This window comes from Pinus tabuliformis, chromosome 7 (genome assembly GCF_031772625.1).
Source record: "Pinus tabuliformis cultivar Carrire ecotype Pingquan chromosome 7, CPIR1, whole genome shotgun sequence".
Classification (NCBI taxonomy): Eukaryota; Viridiplantae; Streptophyta; class Pinopsida; order Pinales; family Pinaceae; genus Pinus; species Pinus tabuliformis.
This window is the reverse complement of record NC_142293.1, coordinates 648,167,094-648,189,991: the sequence shown is the minus strand read 5'-3', so window position 1 is coordinate 648,189,991 and position 22,898 is coordinate 648,167,094. Positions and strand designations below refer to the sequence as shown.

The 22,898-nt window shown below is 41.5% G+C and overlaps 1 protein-coding gene across 1 annotated transcript in view; it reads right to left on the bottom strand.

The window, feature by feature from the left end:
* The window catches only part of LOC149249112 (pentatricopeptide repeat-containing protein At1g20230-like), a 91,848-nt gene that overhangs the window by 48,329 nt on the left and 20,621 nt on the right, over positions 1–22,898 (bottom strand). Inside the window, exon 2 of the mRNA XM_089451962.1 lies at positions 11,042–11,140. Within this exon, the coding sequence (XP_089308088.1) occupies positions 11,042–11,140 (99 nt within the window). The remainder of the gene's footprint in view (positions 1–11,041; positions 11,141–22,898) is intronic.

Sequence of the window (22,898 nt, the reverse complement as noted above, 5' to 3'; positions counted from 1 at the left end):
AGTATTTTGTCATCGACCCCGCATTCCCTGATCCCAGACACTACCGGTCCATGTTATTGACATCTGTTTTCTATCATGTTGCAAAATATGTGTCAGTGTCTTCCTTGTCACATCAGGAATAATACCTTAGTTCATTACTCCTGGAGCAAACCCTTTTTAACCTCTGTTTTTGGGTCATCGTGGGTCATCAGTTATTCCACCCGTGAAGATGGCCAAGATTGAAATAATCCTAGTGACGTCATTGCTCTATCCCTGTGTTTCACTCACAACAAGCTACTTTTGGCGAGTTTGTTTTAACAAATTGTCGATGGGTGGTCCTAGGGTTGGTTGTTGGATCAGATGAGCTTGCCTCTCTCCTTTGGGATGGTTGTTCCACCTTTTGTGCAACCTCCCAAAGGGATAAGCTCTTTCTCCCATCTCTTATGGAGGCTCCTCCTCCTATAAATACCTCCTTCATGGCTAAGATCAGCTAGTTGAGATACATAGTTCAGTGAGTAGTGGAGAGAGAGAGTGTTGGAATAGAGTTATGGAAGTAGCTTCTAATGTAACTTAGCCTGGGATAGTTTTGTATGGATTTAGCTTGATTGTATGAGTGTTCTAGCATCATAATTTTGCCTTTTGGGTAGGAGAGATAGTTATTCATCCTCTTGGGAGACAATTCATGAGTGAATGGTTGTGGAGACATGCTGACAGGACCCATCAAGTAGACCTACAACGTCAAGGCATGGTTGTACGTTTTACATCAGTTCATATTAATACAAATCAGTGGTTTATTTCCTATATCTTATGTCAAATGGCATATTGATAGCTTGAAGTTCCCTGACCCTTTAAGTAGATCGTTTTTGTTGTATTCTATTATGTTTGTTGTTGTTCTTTGTATGTTGTTTCAGGTACAAAAGTGATTAGAATGAGAGTTGGAGCAACACAATGAGAACTTCATCAAACAAGGATTTGAAGGTAGGTGTTCATGACATTAACTATCTAAGGGAATTCGCTTTGATATTGTTCTTGTTGTGACTAGACCCACTCTAGGGCTAGAGGGGTTGCCTCTGTCCACAGAGGGAACTTACCTGCATCACAAGTTGGTGACCATATTGGGGAACTGTGTCCTTTGTCTCTTGATTTGATTTTTCTTTTCTTGTTTATTGTCTCCTTTACCTTCTGGGGAGAATTCTCCATATTGTGGGTTGTTTGACTACTCCTGGTAGTCTTCCTATCATAAGTGATAGGTTTGGCCTTTCATCAGCTAAATTTTTAAATTTTTCCTTTGATTTGGGGTCGTCGCTTTTTTATGATAGCTGTGACGATGGTTGCGTCTTCTCTATTTAATTAGTTACGATTTCTACTATTTGGCATGATTAAATAACCTCACAGTCGTAACGGGCTCTGAAATAGGCTTAGCTCTGTTGTCTGGAATAATTATGCGACCACAACGCAAAGTTGCTAGTTAAGGGGGTGCGACTTGTCATTGTCGGCGCATGTTGTCAGTTTGACGCTCGCGAAGATTCCACTAGGTTTCAATTTTGAAGTTCTATTTTCTGATTGGACACTATGTCCTATCCTTTTGAGCTTGTCGTCTACATATTTGTTGTGTGTCAAATTGTTGTTTTCTAGAATACTTGACTCTTGGTTTCATTCCCTTGAGACTTCTCTTTTTGAGCTATGTGACCTGTTCGCCTTAGGGTTTCTTGAAGCATTAGCTTTTTCTTGGGTTACTTGTTCATTTGGAACTTTGAGCTGTGTTTGAAATGATCCCTTGCTTTGTTTGAGGCTTTTCCTTATTGACTGTTCTTTCATCTTCCTGATTGGTACGTGAAATTTGGTTGTCAAAACTTTCAAGTCATTTTTGTTTGGTTTCCTTCCATCACTTTGGCATAGATCACATTGCACCCCGGTCAGTTAGAAAGCTTTCAAGTTTTTGAAAAAGAAACATATTTTTTGTTTTGAGTCTTTGATTAGTTTCTGAGTGGAAGGTTTCTCTTCACTTATTAAATGATTTCATTTGGAAAGGACTTGAAACTATCAATGTTTTGAGTTTTGCATTTGGTTGCTTGTCATCTATTCAAAAAAACAAAATATCGCATTCATTTTGCATTAGGAAATGAGCACAATCTTTTGCATTAGTAAATTCTTGACATTTAGAAGTTGAAAAGTGAAGGATGTTTTTTTCATTTTCTTAATTGGATTTCTTGCAAGTTAGTGAAAGATAGAATCATTTCTCTTTCCTCTTGATTGGTTTGCTTGTGAAATAACAAAAAGTACCATTTTTGCATTTGCTTGCTTGTTGTTTTGATTGCTTTGAAATGAACCTCTCACTTTTCTTTAGTTAGTTGTTCATTGAAAAGGAATGGTTTCTTTACTCATTTAGTTGCATTCTAGGAGTTTTTGAAGATACATTCGGTAGGGCCTTGAAACTGAGATCTAATTCAAGATAAACTACTAAAATTTATTAAATTAACCTAAGGAAGCATTGAAACTTAACGTTCATATATCTAGAGGTGTAGGCTAGAGACGTGTTCCAACGTCTTTAAACCTAGTGGCTGTTGCTTTCACTAAGGTTGGGTGATTCCTCCTTTTGTGATTCGATAAGTGTTAGTACAAAATTGTGCTCCCTGTACCATCGAGTATATGATGGGAGACCCCACTAGGTCGCAATCTTGTTATCCATAGGAAGCCGAGTTTGTCGCCTTGCAAACGTGATACACCAAACAGAACATTTGGGGAGATTGCCTACTCATACTTCTTGGTTAGCCGGGAGGTATTCTGTAGTTCACGGTTGCCTGGTAATCCTTTTGCCTAGATTTCTAGAGCAGTCCTTTGTTCTTTTTGACCCATTAAACTTAAAAGATCGTTCAAGCACTTGTCCTTTCGAGCTCTTTTCCAATCAAAAGCGATAGAGTCACCTTTCGTCCCTTTCTTGACTCTTAAAATATGAAAAGGCACAATTTTGTTTCAGCGTCTTAAAATTAACTGCCCACGAAATATTCCTAGTTAAAGTTATTTTCTTTGGTGATTCTTTAGAGTCGATTCCAATGGAAACATTTCAAGAGTCCGCCAGTCAAGGATTCCCTTCGGAAGGGAATCCCGATCATTTTCCTTCTTTTGGAAATGTTGGTGCTCCTTATATGGCAACGTTGTCCCTCCCTGGGTTAACCATTTGTTTACCTATCTGGTTATTTTCGACCTCAGTGATCCCGAGTGTCCCAACTCCTGCTCTGCCATCTCCTTCATTCCAAACGCATCATGATGATTCTAAGGTTGACCCCTCGCCTTCTTACCCTATTTATTCACCTTCCTCTTCTACTTTGCTTGGTGAAGGTTTAAAATCTAGTAACTAGGAGGCTAAGAAGATGAAGAAGAAGACGAAGAAGGGGAAGTCAGCTAAGCAAGAGGCCAATCGTGTGGTTGTTATTCCAAATGCACATCCTATAGGCAAAGATTTTGATCCTCCACAGAAGGTCAGATTCCCTTACAAGATGTGTAAGGGTGACCATCTCCTCCGAGACTGTCCTGGCATTCCTAGAGTCTTAGAGGTATGGTCTCAAAATCTAGATCGACCATCCCCATCGACCTCTGGAGATCATGTCGATACTACACTCTTGGCTAGCGATGGTAAGAAGAAAGGGAATATTAGATTCCCCTGTAAGCTATATGAAGGAAAGCACCTCCTTCACCTTTGTCCTCTTATGGATAAAGCTTCCAAAGTTTTGGATAACCTTACAGCTCCTCAACCCCAACTCCTTGTTGGTTATCAGAGGCCTTCTTCTAACCATCTCTCGGTTGGTAAAGGGATTGACTTGGCTTCATCTCTTGTTCATCCTGCTCTTCTTGAGTGAGACTCTCTTGTGTCTATTCCTGACCAACCATTGGTAGAAAAGAGTTTCAACTTGGCTCTGCCACCAGTTGCTCACTCTGTTCCAGAAGAGCATAGTGATCTTACTGCTGATGTTCTTCTTGTCTCCTCAAATTCTCATCAATCGAAGTGTGACCCTCCCAGTTTTTCAGGAGATTCCTTCTTCTATTCCTACAGAGCATCAGGGCAATCATATGATACCCCCACCAAGTATTTATGTCATCTCTTTCGATTGGGGTCCATTGACTGCTTTCTACCTCCCATCTTATGTGCCTTTCCAGATCACAGTGCAAGCCTATAATATGGTAGTACCTGGCACTATATTAGATGAAGGTGCATCTATTAGCATCATGTCTTCCACTACTTGGAAAGCTTTGGGCTCCCCACAGCTTGTGCCTATCACCCAAAATCTGTTGGCTTTCAATGGAGAAACCTGTCAACCCTTAGGGATCCTTCCGCAGTTCCCTATTACTTTGGGAGGAAAGACCATCTATATAGATGTGATGGTAGTCCAAGGTCTATTAGATTTCAATATCCTCCTTGGATGTGACTATGTGTATGTCATGGGAGCTCTTGTTTCTTCACTTTTCTGTGTGGTTTGTTTTCTGCACGGAGGAAGAATTGTGACTATTGATCAACTATCGTTCATTGGTCACCAAACGTCTCCTTTGCAACCATCATCCCTTATCAGCTCTTGTTTTCAAGTAGTACCTTTCCCACTACAGGTCAATTATGTGGCTACCCATTCTGTCTTCGCATCTGTTAATGATCGCACAGATGGTATAGTACATTATGTACTGGGGGCATTGGAACCCGATCTATCTTTGGTACCAAATGACATGTATTCCTCCTGGAGCGTGGTCCTTTCGTCTAGTGAAGACCTCTTGGGAGCCATGTTCTCATATGGTCCATGAACAATTGTGATGAGGAAATTTCTTTTCTTGTGTCAACCTCATTAAAAAATGAAACCAAGAATATGAGGAGAGTTCCTCGTCTTGTGTCAACCTCATTAAAAAATGAAACAAGACATGAGGATAGTTCTTGGTCTTGTGTCAACCTCATTAAAAAATGAAACAAGAGATGAGGATAGTTCCTGGTCTTGTGTCAACCTCGTTAAAAAATGAAACAAGGGGTCATGAGGATAGTTCCTGGTCTTGTGTCAACCTCGTTAAAAAATGAAACAAGGGGTGATGATGACAATTCTTTTCTTGTGTCAACCTCGTTAAAAAATGAAACAAAGGGTCTCGAGGATAGTTGTTTTACTGTGTCAACCTCGTTAAACAATGAAACAACTCCCTTTTCCAAATCGAGTCTTTGATTAAGATCTCATAAAATCTTAGTCGAGTCTTTCCAAGATCTCAAAAGTGAACCTTCATTCCATCCACCTAGTTGAATGAAATGAAGCTTGGGGGGCATGTACCTTGATTTGAGTCATTATGCTGGGGGCATGAAAAATTATAGCAAGCATAGTTTTTTTGTTTCAAGCTTGTGTAAACATGAAACCGAATCCAAGCAGAGTTCTCCATGGTTCAAGCTTGTGTAAAAATGAACCCATGCCTGATTCACATCTCATGATTTCTATTTTTATCAATTGATTTATGTTAGATGAGCCTTGGTTGTTTCATTCCATCACCACCATCTCTTTGGTCGATCATATGCTTTCACTTGGTTGTTTTTCCTTTCTTGAGGGACCGCAGTGATGAGTGGTTTTACTAGCCAGCCTCTTAACCATTACATGTTTTGAGCAGTTCCACCATTACCGGAACTAGTTGCTACCCTTTATACCACTTTTTCCTCCAGGACGAGTCACCTTTAAGCTCTTTTCTGACTCGTAAAAGATGAAAAGATTTCCAAGTATTTTTTACCTTTTTGACTCCTTAAAGAGAATAAAAATGGGGGGTCCGCTTTCAGCGCTTTTCAGACCATTTAAAAATGAAAAGATGATTGAGCCGTTGTCATTTCGAGCTCGTTAGCATATGCGAAATGTCATGTGCCTAGTATAAGTTTACCCCTTTTTTGGGCTGGGAGGCACTATTTACGAAAAAGGTACTCCTTGGCTGAAATGGTCAAGCGGTTCTCTCAAGCATTGTTTTCTACCTTTTTGGGCTCAAGAGACACAAACGTACGAAAAGGGACCATGTGGAGTTTTCTTTTACATGTCTTTTTCAAACTCTCTAAACATGAAAAAGATACCAAGTTACACCTTTGTCAGACTCGTTAAACTATTAAACGACATCAGACTCATCACCATGACAAACACAAGTTTCTCCTTCCTAGGGCTCGTTAAACTTACGAGGTCGGATTCGTCTGAAGGATGAACGTATAGTGCAAGCATATGTTATCCCCTTCAAGCTTGCGATAAAAAATAATTGGGGTACTCACCGGAAATGGTGGGGAAAATGTTGGAAGTATTCCATTGGTTGTATTAATTATTACAGCAGCTTGTTGCTCTTGAACATCGACATTCTTTCTACTTCGTGTCGGGTTGGGATATCCTCAGTTTATCGTTGGCCTTTCGGGTTTTGGGTTATCCATTTGCCTTGTTCCATTTGATCCTTGCTGCGTCATCATGACCTTTGATCCCTTGGTACCAAAATGTTGCCAAACTCCAGAGTCATGTCACCGATATGTTCAAGAGCTTAATACCTCTAGAGTTTGTATCCTTTCAGACCTTCCTTAGATTCTCTATCTCATCCACATTCATCTTGTTCCTTTGTCTCACATCGATGATGTGGGAAACATTATGGCCCTCCTTCGACCGATCGCTTCCTGTCGACTTCATCTCGTTATCTAGGAAGTTGATCTAGAGACTCCTTTCTAGTACCTTGGAGCTTGCATGCTTTAATGGCAAGTTCTTCGCATTCGACAACAGGCTTTCATTATTGGCATTTGATTGGGTGATTTCATGGGTGTTTGACTTCAGATCATTCTTCACACTTCATGGATTGTACTAGTAGTACCTTGGGAACCATTGACATTACTGGTGTTCTCTCTCGCGCTTGTTAATGGTTTACATCATTGATCGGTAATCAAGCAATTTTCTAGTATGCTCGACTTCAGCACATCTATTTTCATATTAGAATTTGTACCTTGATCGGGTTGGGATTGAAGACCCTGGGTTTAGATTACACAAGTCCAGGTTGTGCGGATTGGTTCATGATTGTATACATGAATCTTTTGATTGGATGGCTGCGACCATACCTGAGTCTCTTATATGGTCCTTTTGATTGGATGGCTGTGTCCATACCATAGATCATTTATGTTTATCTTCTGGATGGCTATGCCCAGGCCTTATGCACACGTATTTCCTTTCACTATGTACATATGTATCAGAGATATCAGTTGTAATTGCATTTGTAGGTTCTCCGCGATGGTGTTTTGTTTCAGTTATGGATTCGTAAAGCATTTCACCCCTCCCACTCTCTCATCCTTCATGCTTTAGGGGGCATCTGTTACATAGTATTTTGTCACCGACTCTGCATTCCCTGATTCCGGACACTGCCGGTCTGTGTTATTGACATCTGTTTTGTGTCATGTTGCAAAATATGTGTTAGTGTCTTCCTTGTCACATTAGGAAGAATACCTCAGTTCATTACTCCTAGAGCAGACCCTTTTTAACCTCTGTTTTTGGGTCGTCGCAGGTCATCAATTATCCCACTCATGAAGATGAAACTAAGCCTAGCGACGCCGTCACTTTGTCCTTGTGTTTCATTTGCGATGAGATACTTTTGGCGAGTTTGTTTTAACAAATTGTCAATGGGCGGTGCTAGGGTTGGTTGTTGGATCAGATGAGCTCACCTCTCTCCTTTGGGATGGTTGTTCCACCTTTTTCGCAACCTCCAAAAGGGATAAGCTCTTTCTCCCATCTCTTATGGAGGCTCCTCCTCCAATAAATACCTCCTTCATGGCTGAGATCAGCTAGCTGAGATATATAGTTTAGTGAGTAGTGGAGAGAGAGAGAGTGAGAGAGTTGGAGCAGAGTTTTGGAAGTATCTTCTAATGTAACTTAGCCTAGGATAGTTTTGTGTGGATTTGGCTTGATTGTATGAGTGTTCTAGCATCATAATTTTGCCCTTTGGGTAGGAGAGAGAGTTATTAATCCTCTTGGGAGACAATTCATGAGTGAATGGTTGCGGAGACATGCTGACAGGACCCTTCAAGGAGACCTACAACATCAAGGCATGGTTGTAAGTTTTAATTCAGTTCATATTAATAAAAATCAATGGTTTATTTCCTATATCTTATGTCAAATTGCATATTGATAGCTTGAAGTTCCTTAACCCTATAAGTAGATCATTTTTTTTATATTCTATTATGTTTGTTGTTGTTCTTTGTATGCTGTTTCAGGTACAAAAGTGATTAGAACGAGAGCTGGAGCAACACAACGAGAAATTCATTAAACAAGGATTTGAAGGAAGGCCTTCATGACATTAACTATCTAAGGGAATTTGCTTTGATATTGTTCTTGCTGTGACTAGACCCCCTCTAGGGCTAGAGGGGTTGCTTATGTCCACAGAGGGAACTTACCTGCATCACACCTCATCTCATAAAATTTCCAATATCATCAGTTTGGGGGGATACATTCATATTCATATCAAATTCAAAAGCCCACATACTTTCAAAAGATATTAACTATTACATTATTGTTATGAGCATACAAAGGCTTGTCAAAAGTACTAAAAAGATAATTGGATACAAACACAATCATGGTTGTCACACAAGAACCAACTATGATGTAATCCAATAAAGATATACTTTGCAACAATAATCAAATTATCATTATGCAAAGTTCAAATATAAAAAATGAATGCAACAACAAAATATGGTTGTAACACAAGAGCCAACCTTAAAAGACTTTGTAGAAGTATGAAGTTATCAAATGATATCATGCAAAGTTAAGCCAAATATCAAGGATAAAAAAGAATTAATATAATAGATTGCATGAGAACATGCAATAGCTTCAGTTGCGGGGTATGTTGGGCCTTGAAATTGTCATTCACTTCCATTACATTTTCACTTATATTTCCATATTGTCACCTTCACTCCACCTCCATTTCATTATATTTACCTTATCGTTATCATTATTTGGTCACATTTATGTTTTTCCAAACTTTATTAATTCTTAGCATTTTTAAGTGAATTTATGGTTAAAAATTAGAAAATAATGTGCATATGCTTATACCTAACAATTGGGATGAGATTGTTGACATTTGTAGGTCAAAAGGAAGCTTCTAAAAGACCCTTATGTGGCCTCCTAAGGCCAAATTCGATTTTGAGTGGAGAAGATCATGGGATAATAAGGATATGTGTCTCATTTCCTATTTGTATTGAAACTTTAAGAAGATATGTGTCTTATCATTCCTATTTTGATTGTAACTCTAGAGATATAGGGACAAATTCATGGACTCTCATTAATGAGATAGCTTCTCATATTTTTGTATAAATAGGGGAAGTTTTATCCTATCATTTTATGTGTGAAGTTGGGGAATTGCTCATGTTTTGAATAAAGAAGGCGGCTTGAATTTGGAGCTTCTAAACTTTCCATCCTATAGTTTTGGATTGGCCATATATAATGTGTGAGATTTATTTGTTTTCATAGATTAAGATTTATTTGCTTTCATAAATTAAGATTTATTGCTTTCTTAATTACTGTGAAATCTTATGCTAATCAAAGCATCTCAAGAAAATAATTTTCTCTTTTCCAAAATTGGATTGTGTTTGAAGCATTGGGGCATATAGTGATCTTAGTTTTCCTTTACATGTTTTTACAATGCTTTCTTAGGATTAAGTTTTAAATTCACTTTTTAATCTTATGTAGAGCATTTCAAGAAGGTAGTTATTCCAAAATTGATTGCTTGAGGCATTAAGAACAGATAGTGATTTAGTTTCCTTTCTCATACTTTTATCATGCTTTTTAGATTAATTTTCTTATCTATTGTGTCATCTCATGTTCAACATTTCAAGAAGGCAACCATTCCAAAATTGATTGCTTAAAAACATTAGATTACATAGTCATTGCAAGTTTTTACATGTTTTCTTTTACATGCTTTCTTTATGTTTTCCTAGATCATGTTTCTTTCATTTAATGTATAATCAAGTACTTAATCACTTCAAGAAGACTACTTCCTAAATTGAATGGTTCATGGGTATTTGATCATAGTTTCCTTTTCCATTTGTTTTAGATTGTCATTGTTATTTTGCTTTCATTCCACGAATAGGATTAGTTTGATTTTGATCAATAGCTTTGAAGGATAAGAAAGGAAGTGATTTCATTTTCATCTTGTCATATGAATGCAATTGTATTTAGATTAATGTTTTGTTTTTCATAGATTAGTTCAAGTACATTTCCTTTTCTTCCTTATTTTTCATAGTTTAATCATTTCATTTAGAGTAATTCCTAGTTTAGTTTCTTTCATCAAAACATTTCCTTTTATTCCTTCTTTAGAAATTAGTTTTCAACATTAAAATTCATTAGATTTTGTCCATTAACATTTAAAGATTTCATATAGGAGCATAACTTTCATTTCTTAGATTAATTTCCTTAGGCATAAGAAACAAAACCCCAAAACAACATAAAAACATACTTAACGAAGTAAGAAACAAGGTTAACTAAGCACATATTGTGCACCACACTTAATCAGTTTACTAACCCTGGTCGATAATTTATGTTAGAAATTTAAGACATTAAATTGACTGAACAGAAGGTGGAAGCTTTACGGTCCTATTGTGTGGACCCCAGAACTAGTGCAGTGATTGGAAGCATCGGGGGATAAGATCGTGTGCGTCATTGATCATTGGCTCGATCGTATTATAGGAGGATTTGTTACTGAGTTCACAGTCGACACCTCAGTCAGCTATAGCGAGGTAGAGCGACGCTTTCTCAAAGGACCGCAAGGTAAGTACGTAAAGTCTTTGAATAATTGGATTAAAATGATGTTGTGCGAAAAGCGGGTTATGCAGTTACCTTGCTTTTCAGGGCTATGTGAAGCGGAAAGGTTTACAAGAAAAAAGGAAATAAGGGTCTAGAGAATAGCCCCTTGATTTCACCTCCATGAGGGGACGAGGAAGAGCTCGTGAAGTTCTCTCCGTGAAGTGCTATTCACCTGATAAGACAAAGAATTTTGCAAATACCACCTCCACCCACACCACCACCGGCTTCTCTGCCATCACCTCCATCTTCGCCCGTACCAACTCCACCACCACTGGCTTCTCTGTCATCACCTCCATCTTCACCCGTACCAACTCCACCACCACCGCGATTTAGTATGGCAAACACGGTGAAGTTGCCTGTGTTCAAAGGTTTGGGAAATGAAGTTCCAGACCAATTCTGGTTCATTGTAAGGGATGTATGGGAAGCACAAGGTGTTATAGATGACCATATAAAGAAAGTGACGTTGGTTAGCACCCTGCAGGATCCTGCCCACTTGGTATATTAAGTACTCCAATGATAACCTAAATGCGAGAGTCATGGATATCAAAACAACGCTAAATAGAGAATTTAGCAGGCCTAAATTTGAAGCGTAGTTGATCGTGGGATTTAAAGAGATCACGATACTACCAGCTGAGACTCCTTGGGAACTAGATCAGAGGCTGAAATGTACAATCTGCGAAGCCAATATGAATCTGACAGATGGACAACATTGCGAGTGGTTTGTAGCTTTGCTACTACCACATTTAAGGAGTGCGCTATCGCAGCAGAAGATAACAACTTAGGAAGAGGCCTTAGAGATCGCTATGAGGCTACATGAGACCCTGATGTAGGATGCTAACCTGGGAGTTTAGTAGATTTATGCACAGCTGAAGAATCTATGCCTTGAGATGCAGAGTTTGAAACAGGATAGGACGGTTCGACCAGAAGTGTGCGAAGAAGTGTGGTGCGTAAAATGCAAGAGTCAGGGTCATGACAAAGACCACTGCCCAGTTTTTACGAATTACCTTGTAGGAGGAGGACCGATGCCTTTAAGGCTGGAAGTTCAAGTAGGACCTAGTTCGGCGCCTACTTTGTGGTGCGCCATCTGTCAAATAGTAGCAAAACATGCCACAGATAACTTCCACTTGTTACAGAAGTATACACAAACTTCGCAACAATTGTTCTACAACTTTTGTAGGTCGGTGGGACATGATGAGCGTACTTGCAGAAGCTATGAATTGATGACGGATAGAACTCCCACCTACTATGTTTAGGCAGAAATGTGGGCCCTTAACTAGAATGCAGGAATGGCACGGACAAGATTTCACGAGCACGGACATGGCCGAGGCAGAGGAGGACTTGGTGGAGGCCGTGGATAGTTGATTTTCTACAATTGCGGAGGGCTAGGACACTATGCCGGTGATTGCGCGAATCCAACGCGCCCATCGTTAAAGTATTGCACATTGTTTGATCATGAGGTAGAAGATTGTCCTATGACGATAGCTAGGTTATGCGACAAAGAAGCGCTACCACCTCCCTCGACTCAGAACCTGTAAATGATGAGGTCTGAGCCACGCTAGGAAGATCTGAACGTAAACATTATGCTTTGAAGTGGAATCACAATGAAAGATGACAAAGGAAAACAACCACAAGATAGTACATGGGTTTGCAAAGCCCTGACAAAAGAGGTCGAGTTTGATTTGGAGCGCACTCGGGAAACCTTCATGGAAGCTAAGAAGAGCTTCGCTGATGCCTCTGCTTCAGGAAGCAAAGATAAACCGGAGCCAAAAATGTACCCATCCATGCTGAAAAATTTCTTGGAAACCTGTATGAAGTTACTGCGCGATAATAAGGTTGTGAAAGGGCTACAGGAACTTATCAATAGATGTGATGGGATTGTGCCCGGTGAAACGTGCGTAGTCTGCAAGATCAGAAAGCCTAAGACAAGGACGGGGCATGAAATGAGACTAATTATGCAGATTAGAGAATACGAGATGGACCAAGTCATTATGGATTTGGGATCAGACATGAATGTTTTACCGAAACAGACATGGGAGAGAATAGGTAGACCTGTGCTGCAGTGGTCTCAGATTTAGCTGAGAATGGCGAACCAACAAAAATCATACCAATGAGGTGTTTGTAGGGAATAACTGTGGATATTGAGGGAGAAAGCACGCTGGCAGATTTTGAAGTAATAGAGATTGTTGACGACAACAATCCCTACCTTGCGCTCTTGGGAATTGACTGGGCCACTGATATGAATGGGGTAATTAATTTGAAGAAGTGGAAGATGATCTTTGAGAAGAAGTCACTACACGTAATAATACCCCTGGATCTTGCTGAGGGATCTTGCTATACGGAACCAGTCCGCGACTATGAGAGTGATGATGATCTAGACTATGAGCTCCTGCACTTTGGATTTTGATGAGGAAGTAGAATGTTGGCAGAATCGGTTACACGAAGTAACTACGCTGAATTGCAATATGATGGCCAGGTCGCTGTGTTGCATGTCGACAGAAGTAAGAGATATACCTACTTATGATGGTCTAAATGAGGTATATACCTTCTTGGATGCATTTGAAAGGGTGTTGCCAGAAAAGCAACGCTTCCAGGCCTTGGACTATGTACTGCATGCTACGCCCGTGAGATGGTGGGGTACACACAAAGGAAGCTTTAATGATTGGTGAAAATTTAGGAGAATGATGTGGAAATGATTTGGGAAGCCTAAGATGTAGCTAACAGAAAAGTATGATGGGCAGGATGATCCGCACGTGCTTCTGGCCAAATGGACGTAGGCCTATGGAGAAAAGCCACAACTTGAGTGGGTGCACCTATTCTGTCATACCCTAGATGTTATAATAATGAACTGGTATATAGAAACATAGCTCCGCCATGGGATAAGTGAATGGGATATCCTGCGTGAAGGGTTCATGATGACCTTCAATTTTGAGGATGGGTGGGACAGTATTGATGAAGCACTATAAGAGGTAAAAGCAACCATGTTTAGGATACCACAAGAGCCACTAGACTTGATTTAGCTTGAATGGGCTACTCAGCTGAGTCGCGCGCTGGAATGTTATAATGTAACTACTAAAGAAGAGGATGAGGATCTGTGGAATATTAACATTCTAGAAATAGAAGGCCACTACGAGGTTCATGGACCACATATTGAGAACCCTGATATAACCACGCTGGTGAAAACTAAGCAGGTAAACATTGGTACGGAGGCAAAACCTAGATTCGTGAAGATCGGAGACTACTGGGACGATGTGACAATGGATAAGATTGTTGAATTACTCTACGAATATCACGACTTATTCCCGACCAAGTTTACGGATTTGAAAGGAATAATCAGACATCTAGAAGTGATGAAGACCATGTTAAAGCCCGAAGCGAAGCCAGTTAAGCAGAGGCCTTACTGCTTAAATTTTAAATAGAAGGAGAAGGTTCGCATAGAACTAGACAAAAATTTTCGTAGTAGGCATCATTGAGCCTATAGAAGAATCTGATTGGGTAAGCCCAATGGTGGTACAAGAGAAGAAGCAGAAGGATGAGAAAAGGATATGCGTGGATCTCAAAAAATTGAATGACACTTGTGTGCATGATCCATTCCCAACTCCGTTCATGGATGAAGTGTTGGACAATGTAGGACGTCAGGAAGAAAATTCTTTCACTGATGGGTTCTCAGGGTATGAGCAGATCAAAATCGCGTTGGAGGATAGGAGCAAGACAACCTTCATGACTGAGTGGGGTTTCTTTCAATATACTGTCATGCCATTTGGATTGAAGAATGCCCCTGCTATATTTTTGTGCGTTGTTGTTGCAACATTAAAGGAACATATTCATAAGTTCTTGGAGGTCTATTTTGATGACTGGACTGTATTTGGGTTGGTTAAGTGCCATGTAGCGAGCTTGTGCTTGATGCTCGATACCTGTCAAAGATACCAAATAGCGCTCAACCTCAAGAAGTGTATGTTCCTCATTCCTTTTGGGAACCTATTGGGGCATGTGGTTTGCAGACAAGGGCTGATGGTAGACCCCACGAAGATCACGATGATTCTGAACTTGGAAGTGACGAGAAGTGTGAAGCAGCTGTGCACCACTCTAGGACATATGGGATATTACAGAAAGTTTATCAAAGGCTATCCCCAAATCACTGCATCGATGGAAATTTTTTTGAAGAAGGATGTCACATTGTGTTGGAAAGATGACTATAAGAAAAGCCTGGATATATTGAAAGAAAGGATGGTTACTACGCCGATTCTAGTCTTCCCAAACTGGAAGAAAGAGTTCCATGTACATGTCGACGCGTCATGTATAGTGTTGGGGGCAGTACTGACGTAGGATGGTGGAGAAGGCTTGGATCACCCTATCACATTCGCAAGTCACAGATTATCCAAAGCAGAGAAGAACTATTCCACCACTGAGCATAAGGGACTAGCTATGGTATATGCACTCCAGAAGTATCGACACTACTTGCTAGGAGGCCACTTTAAGATGTATACAGATCACTCCACGCTAAAGTACCTGGTCAATAAGCCTGTGTTGGGGGGGTGCATTTGTAGATGGCTTTTATTGTTCCAAGAATACGATTTTGAAGTTGTTGTGAAGCCTGGACGATTGAACGTGGGACCAGATCACCTGTCACGCATCGAGACAAGGGAGGAACCTACTAGTTTGGAGGAAGGATTACCTGACACGTAGCTCTTTGCTATGCATGTAGCAGATGGAAATTTTGAAGATATAATACACTTTCTAACAACTGGAACTGTGCCAAAAGGATACTCTGTCCAGCAAAAGAAGGAATTAGTGGTGCGCACGGCAGATTTCTCTGTCATTGTTGGGCATCTATACAAGATGGGGAATGATGAAATACTGCGAAGGTATGTACCTGAATTTGAACAAAGTAGCATCCTTGCGGATACTCATGGGGGCACTGCAGGAGGGCATTATGCAGGAAGAGAAACCACGTAGAAGATTCTATGCACCAGGTTGTGGTGGCCAACCCTTCATCAGGATTTAAAAGCATATTGCAAGGCATGTGATGTATGTTAGCGGACAGGAAGGCCATCGTGGAGGGATGAAATGCCTTTGAATCCAAAAATTATGTTGCAACCTTTCAAAAAATGGGCAATATATTTTATAGGACCCACTAAACCTCAAGGAAAGACAGGCGCAAGGTACATTATCACTGCAACGAAGTATCTGACTCGTTGGGTAGAAGCACAGTCGGTGAAGGATTGCACGGGCACAACTACCACAAAGTTTCTATTTGAACATGTATTGATGCGATTTAGGTGTCTGAAGATATTGATGAGCGATCGTGGTACACACTTCCTAAATGAGACAATCAGCGTGTTGATGGAAGAGTTTCAGGTGTATCACCAGAAGAGCTCACCATATCACCCACAGGCTAATGGGACAGTAGAAGTGTTCAACAAAGTACTAGAAACTGCACTGACCAAGGTATACAATGTGCAACAAAGTTATTGGGACCTACGCATACGTGTAGTGTTATGGGCTTATCGGATGACATGCAAGAAACTGACGGGACAGACACCTTTTAGGCTTGTCTATGGAGTGGAAGTCGTAATGCCTATGGAATACATTGTGCCTAGTCTACACATAGTAGAACTTATAGGTATGATGGATCACAGAGCCCTGGAGGAGAGGCTCGAGCAACTAGATGAGCTCGAAGAAGAGAGTTTTTTGGCTTGATTTCACCAGTAGGTACAGAAGCAGCACGAAAAGGCATGGCACTACCAACACATCAAGCTGTTCACATTCAAGGTAAAAAATCTAGTTTTGTTGTATGATAGTAAGTTTGATAAATTCCTAGGTAAATTCAAAATGCACTAGTTAGGGTCGTATATTATTAAGGAGATTACAAATGGTGGTGTAGTATAGTTGGTAAAATTGAATGCCAATCCCTTACCAAGAAAAGTGAATGGCAGTCGTTTGAAGCCATACACTGGTGGCCCGGCCACTAGACTAGCCGATCGAAGCACAGTCTTAGTGCTCCAGGAAGTTGAAAGGAGGCACGAGACTATAAACTACTTTGCCTGGGGACTGTGCGATGTCAGGACTGCACACAGTAGTGAAGTGTCACAGGGTCCGCGACAGCGCAAAGATAGCTGCACTGGCATGCAGGTCTACCGGAAAGTGACCTTTACAGTCACTATTCATGATGTGATGCTTGGTTTGAGGCCAAATGTAGTGAGTGTCAAGCATTTAAGGCGAACTTTATGGGCTAGATTCTTGAAAATCTGCCACCAATCTAGCACTAATGGATCGAATGTGGGGGGAATGGTCGAATTCAAATTTGAAAGGCACTATAAATTACATGTGGTTGTCTAGCAAACAACACTTGGCAATTTGATAAATGAGTTGTTACGTGCTCAGGTATTCATGAATCGAGACTTATTCGATATTCTGAAAGTGAATTCGTTGTTTGAGCAATTACCAAAGACACTGAGAGAATTGTGGAATAGCACTACGTCAGCACCTAAAGAAGCCATGGACACAGGAGTAGTGACAGCCAAGGAAGCCGCGCAGGAAATTGCAGAAGTAGAAGCCCCAAAGAGCGCCGAAATAATCGTTGAGGTCCCTAAATCACCACGCACACCAAGACCCAAGAAGGATAAACATGCCATGATATCAGTGCGCATCTCACCTAGAAATCCACTGAGGACAAAGTTCAATTGGAGGAAAAGGGGAAGTTCATTAATCTGGAGGTTGACGAGGAGGAAGTGTTTGAAGAAATCCTGGTGGAGGAGGAGGATGTAGAGATGGAAGTCGAAACCTAGGGCGCGGACCCTATCACCAGGTTGTCGGAATATGTTCCTCCGTGAAAGGGTAAAGCTAAGGTTCCAAAGGATATAGATGAGAGCAAGAGCTCTCTACAAACCCCGTTGCTCCCAGATGATATTATTTTTGAGGGCGCGCACTTGGGATAGGTTCCCGTATTGAAATTTGAAGATTGGGACCTCATAGACCACAAGAAGTTCTCACATTTAGCGACTGCAAAGCTAATGCGCTAGAAGATAGATGCACCAGCTGGAATGATAGAGTTGGAGCCGTGTAAATGGCTCCAAGGTGTTGAGAAAGCAGGGTTGCTAAACCTACTCTGGGTACCACCACCACGCCCTAGTGACCGGTTTTTTCATCAGGTAGCTGCTCTGCTTGGTGCATGATGGGCGCTTGTGTCTGGAGGAGTCCATCCCCATCACAGACCATCTAGTTCACCAAATTACACGGCGACCTTGCATAGGGGAGGACCCAACAAATATTTCAGAGAGAAAAGGTAGCGATTTGGCCCTCGCAGAGGCAATGGAAAAGAAGTTTAAGTTGGAGAAGAAGAAGTGAGGGTATGGCATCTCTAGCATCAACAACTCTGCAGCTAAGGTTGTGACACATATATTGGCAGGAAAGGTGATGCGAAAGTGCCGTGCAGATGAGGTGCCCACGCCAGTGGTTGCAAGAGAAACGCAATGTGTAGAAGGGGTCTAGTTCAAATGGGTAAACTATCTATGCAGTGAGTTCCTTGCGAACTTCCACGAGGCATAGGAGTAGGGAAAAACATTTCATTACGCATGGCTCCTATTTTCGATAATATTGGTGATATGGGAGTTGCCCAAAGATAGCAAGTTCCCGTCGATTGCGCAGGACCTTCCTGAGGCAGCAAAGTACGCTTCGCTGTGGGTAACCAGGGACGTGCAGAGTATAAGGCAGAGCAAGATATTTTGGGTGCTTATGGAGATGAACATCTGGATGGGGATCAATTGCAAGCCGCGGTTATCACCCACAGTCTACAACAATTTGCAGAGCTTTGCGGAGTTCAAATCTGACTTCCACCATGTCTTCATCAGGGTGCGGAAGGACCCTATGAAGACATGGCATGAGTTACCATACTTGGTGACCGATGATGTAATTTTCGCGGTCCTTGAGTCTTGGCCGCTGGAGTGGCGCACTCCGACTGACTCCGTGGTGGAAGCAGAGAAGTCCGCCGTGTAGTGGAAGAAGGAAGAGACTAAACTGTGGATGGCACAACTGGCAGAAAAGCGCAGGAAAGAAGAAGCAGTGGCTAAGGCCCAGGAGGCGCACGATGCTGTGAAGTTATCAAAATAATAGCAAAAAGCAACAAAAGAGGAGCGTGAAGGACAAAAGTCATCTTCACCTAAACCGGAGGTAGATATAGAACAATGTAGCATGAACCTATAGACAACGTCCACCCAGCTCAAGCGTCCATGGCCACGAGAGCTAGTAGGGCTGCAAAAGAAAACAAAGTCCTCGAAGACATTTTTCGACCCTATCACCCTTACTAAAGGGGACTTGCATGATATTGGCAAAACGCTGAGGGATGTCACTGCGGAGGCGGTCTAGCATTTTGAGAAACAACACCAGTTGGTATTGGGGGCTCTCCAGACACAAATATAGGGGTTGTACGTGTGCACTCCAGAGGTTGGCACAGTGTCCACTAGCCTCATAGTCGTCACTTCAGTTGCCGAGGAAATGTTGTGCACCAAGATGACCAACACAATAGTTCTACCAGATGGAGCACTCATCGTAGAGAATGTGGCCGATAAGCCTATGGTCAATAGTTTGAAAGTGGTCGGGTTAAACATGGATGTGCTCCCTTGGGAGACGCTCTATATTTTGCAGGATGAAGTCACCGTAGAACTTCAGGCCACGGAGAGTCACACTCTACAGGTAATGAGCGAGTAGTGCATCAACATTTAGTGGTTGAGCCTGCAGCACAACGAGGCAATGGAGCAGAACGAATAGATAATGCGGGTTGTGGACGAAGCCTGTCAAATGGTCCTGGAGTTGGCCACCCAAGCAGAGGAACCGATGGAGGTGCGTGTCCGAAAGTTAGCCATAGGGGTGCATGACACAAGAGCAAAAATGGACAGGGTTCAGCTGAAGCTGAACTTGCAGATAGCAAAACTGCAGTTGAAGGCTCAACCTAAACTCCACTGGAGGTCAGAGAACATCGTACCACCACAGTCACAACAGTAATGGCGGTAGTTGACAGTGCAGTGACAGACTGCATGAAGCTCTTCGAACAATCGTTCGAGGTCCTAAACACACTGTAGGACGACCCGAACATAGAGTTCCTAGAGACAGAGGTGCGCGAGCTACAATAGAGATATGATGAGGTAAAAGGGACCGCGCAGATGGTTGCCTTTACACAGAGGATTTCAAGGATGTAGCAGGCAAAGGAGCTCAAGGAGCAGGTGGATGTCGCTCAGCATAAATAGGCAGTTTTGAAAGTGCACCTACAACCATGGATCAATGAGGTTTATACAATTACAACCTCCATTGAAGCAAAGCTCGCTCAAATGCAAGAAACTCATGAGAGGATTTAGGGTAGTAGTTCAATAGCAGCGATCAACAAAAGGCGTGTAGAGGAAGTCTAGTAGGCAGCCGCTCAGTGTGTTGCTGAACTTGTAGCGATCCAATCAGAGTTGGGAGGTCTTGCGCTAAGATATACGCACTTGCAGAGTGACTCAAGGGTGAGTCACGATGTTTGTGTTGGGGGCCTGTTGGGTGCGGGATCCCCCAAGAGCCGTTTTGGGGCTAAGAGAGAAAAATTTGGTCCAACTTTGTAATTACAATGTAAAGACTCTGCATTTTGTGGGCGCGGAGCACATAGTTGTTAGAGAGTCATAGGGTTGTCCGCCCTTATTTTGATAATGCAATGTCAGTTGTAGAAGATATACCCATGGTCTGTGGACCATGGAATTGTATAAATAGAGCGAAGCTCTAAGTAGTCAAAGGCATCTAAGATAAGATAATGCATATGTATGTGAGATAGTTCTGAAGTGTAAGTCTAAGTTTTGAGTCATAGCGTAGGTAGAGGCTCTACAGCTGAGTGCATAGAGGCCTAGTAGTTTGTAGCTGAGTGCACGAACCCCTACAGATGAGTGCGCAAGGCGAGTCAAGTCTGTAATCATCCGAAAGTATTAATAAAGAGAAGTTTCTATCAATTCTATGTCTTTATTTCCTGTTTATGCATCTGATATATTGGGTATGAATTGCACTTCTAAATGCTTATAAGATGCACGACTGTGTATGACTGTATTGGTTAAGTGGACGCAAGTAAGAACATTTGTTTACGCGAAGATAATTAAGATATGTCAATAAGATAAGTAAGTTACATAGCCTAGTTTGGGAAATAGCGCAGTTCGCTGCCCTAGCAGCGTGAAAGCATCTCAACCCCTGATTAGGGCTGTGTGAAGGTCAATTGTAACGGATCGCAAAGGTGCTGAAGGTTAGAACAGGGCGCGAAGTGACCTACGCAAAGGTAGGTCTAGTTGGAATAAACCGACATCACATCCATCTCAAGGGTGCGAAAACTTGGTTCCAGCATCCCCACATACTACTTCAGGTGAGACTTCAGTCCGTGCTCCACGGGCTGATGTCGAAAGGGCCAGTAGTGTAGGGATTTATTTGGCTAACTAACTCTGAACCTAGGTTAGGCCCCCCTAATCCAACACATTCCAAGCCAAGACAACACAGTTTTTGTGATTTGGGTTGAGGGGTATATTGGTGCACAACCATATAGTCATCAGAGTCTTAGTTACATCTCTGGTGTTGATCCATTTCCAGTAGACCTATATAGTACCCTGGCGGTGTCACTTAGGAACACAAGCATCGCTCCATTTCCAACGAGCTTGGTCAGTACCCCGATAGAGTTACTTGCATCACCTCTCTGCGTAGGAAGCCTTTCTCTTCTTTCACCTTATTCATTTTTCTTTTTTTCAAAATTTTTCACTTTTCATTTTTTTTTCATTTTTCATTTTTGATTTTCATAACTGCACAGAGCACTTATTCATTTTTGAGGTAGAAGAGGGATCCTGACTTATTGAGAGTATAAGAGGTTGTTCCTTCAGAGAAGTAGTTTATTATATAACTCTGACATGCCTGTTAAGGTTTTCCCCGTCACCTTACTCTGCTTGACTATGATACCAAGGGTTAACCCAAAAACAACCGACTAGAGTAGGTGACACTAGTTAGTGTGCAAGCGTTGTGTTTTCACCAAGGTTCACTTCGACCAGTATCTATTTTCCATCGACGTATAATGGACCAAAAGTAACAAGTTCTTCACACAGAGGTAGGATGACAGATAACCAAGTAGTGATGGCTGCACAAGTCCTCTTGTACTTTACCGAGCTTGTTTCAAGAGTCATGCATGGTTTCATGTGAAACTAACCTACGAACAAAAAAAAGAAAACTAAAAACAAAGCAAAGCAGAAGCATAAGTAAATGTGAAAGTGGGTAAGCAAAACAACAAGCAAACAAACAAACATGAAAAGAAGGTAAGCAAACAAGCATGCAAGCAAACAAACTGAAAGAAAACACTACTCCTACTGCTAAGCTAACGGTGCATGGGCTTGATCACATGAAATGATATTTGCAATGCAGCCACTAGCACATTGGTTGACCCATGTTGGTGAAGGCTTGGTCTACGAGCAACCCGTCATGCGAAAAAGCAAATAAGAAAGATATAACAATGAAGACAAACACACTTCATGTTTAAAAGCGTCCATATGACATAATTGAGTGCAAGTACATGACACGTAATCCGTGGACTTATGACTGTGATGTACGACACTACGTGTAGCTGTGAAGCATACGCATACTCTTGACAGTGACATGCAAGCAAACAAAAGAAACACAGATAACTTGCGTCGTGCATGTGTGCTTGTAATGTAATATTCCTCCAATGCATGAGCGATGGGATTGTGCAGTTTGAGTGGAGGAAGTATTATTTGTGTGTGAGATTGATCTTAAATGCATACAAATGAGTGATGAGGAGCCTTGGGTGTTTGAAAAATTTCCCGATCACAAGTGAAACCAACCTCAGGATAGCGAGGGCCTGACATAACCATCAGCTCGGGCTGAAATGCCTTGACAGTCTGGGGGGTTTCAACTTCATTGATAGATGGATCATCATAGACCAGTGGCTTAGATGGATTAACAATGAGTAAATCAACATCATGATCGGATGATGTGGTAAAAAGATCACAACAACCAAGGTCATAAAATTTAGGATGTTGGTCAGCATGCTCATGTTTTGATGAATCACACTGAGGGGTAGATGAGGAGTGAGGATGTTCACCTTCTGCATTT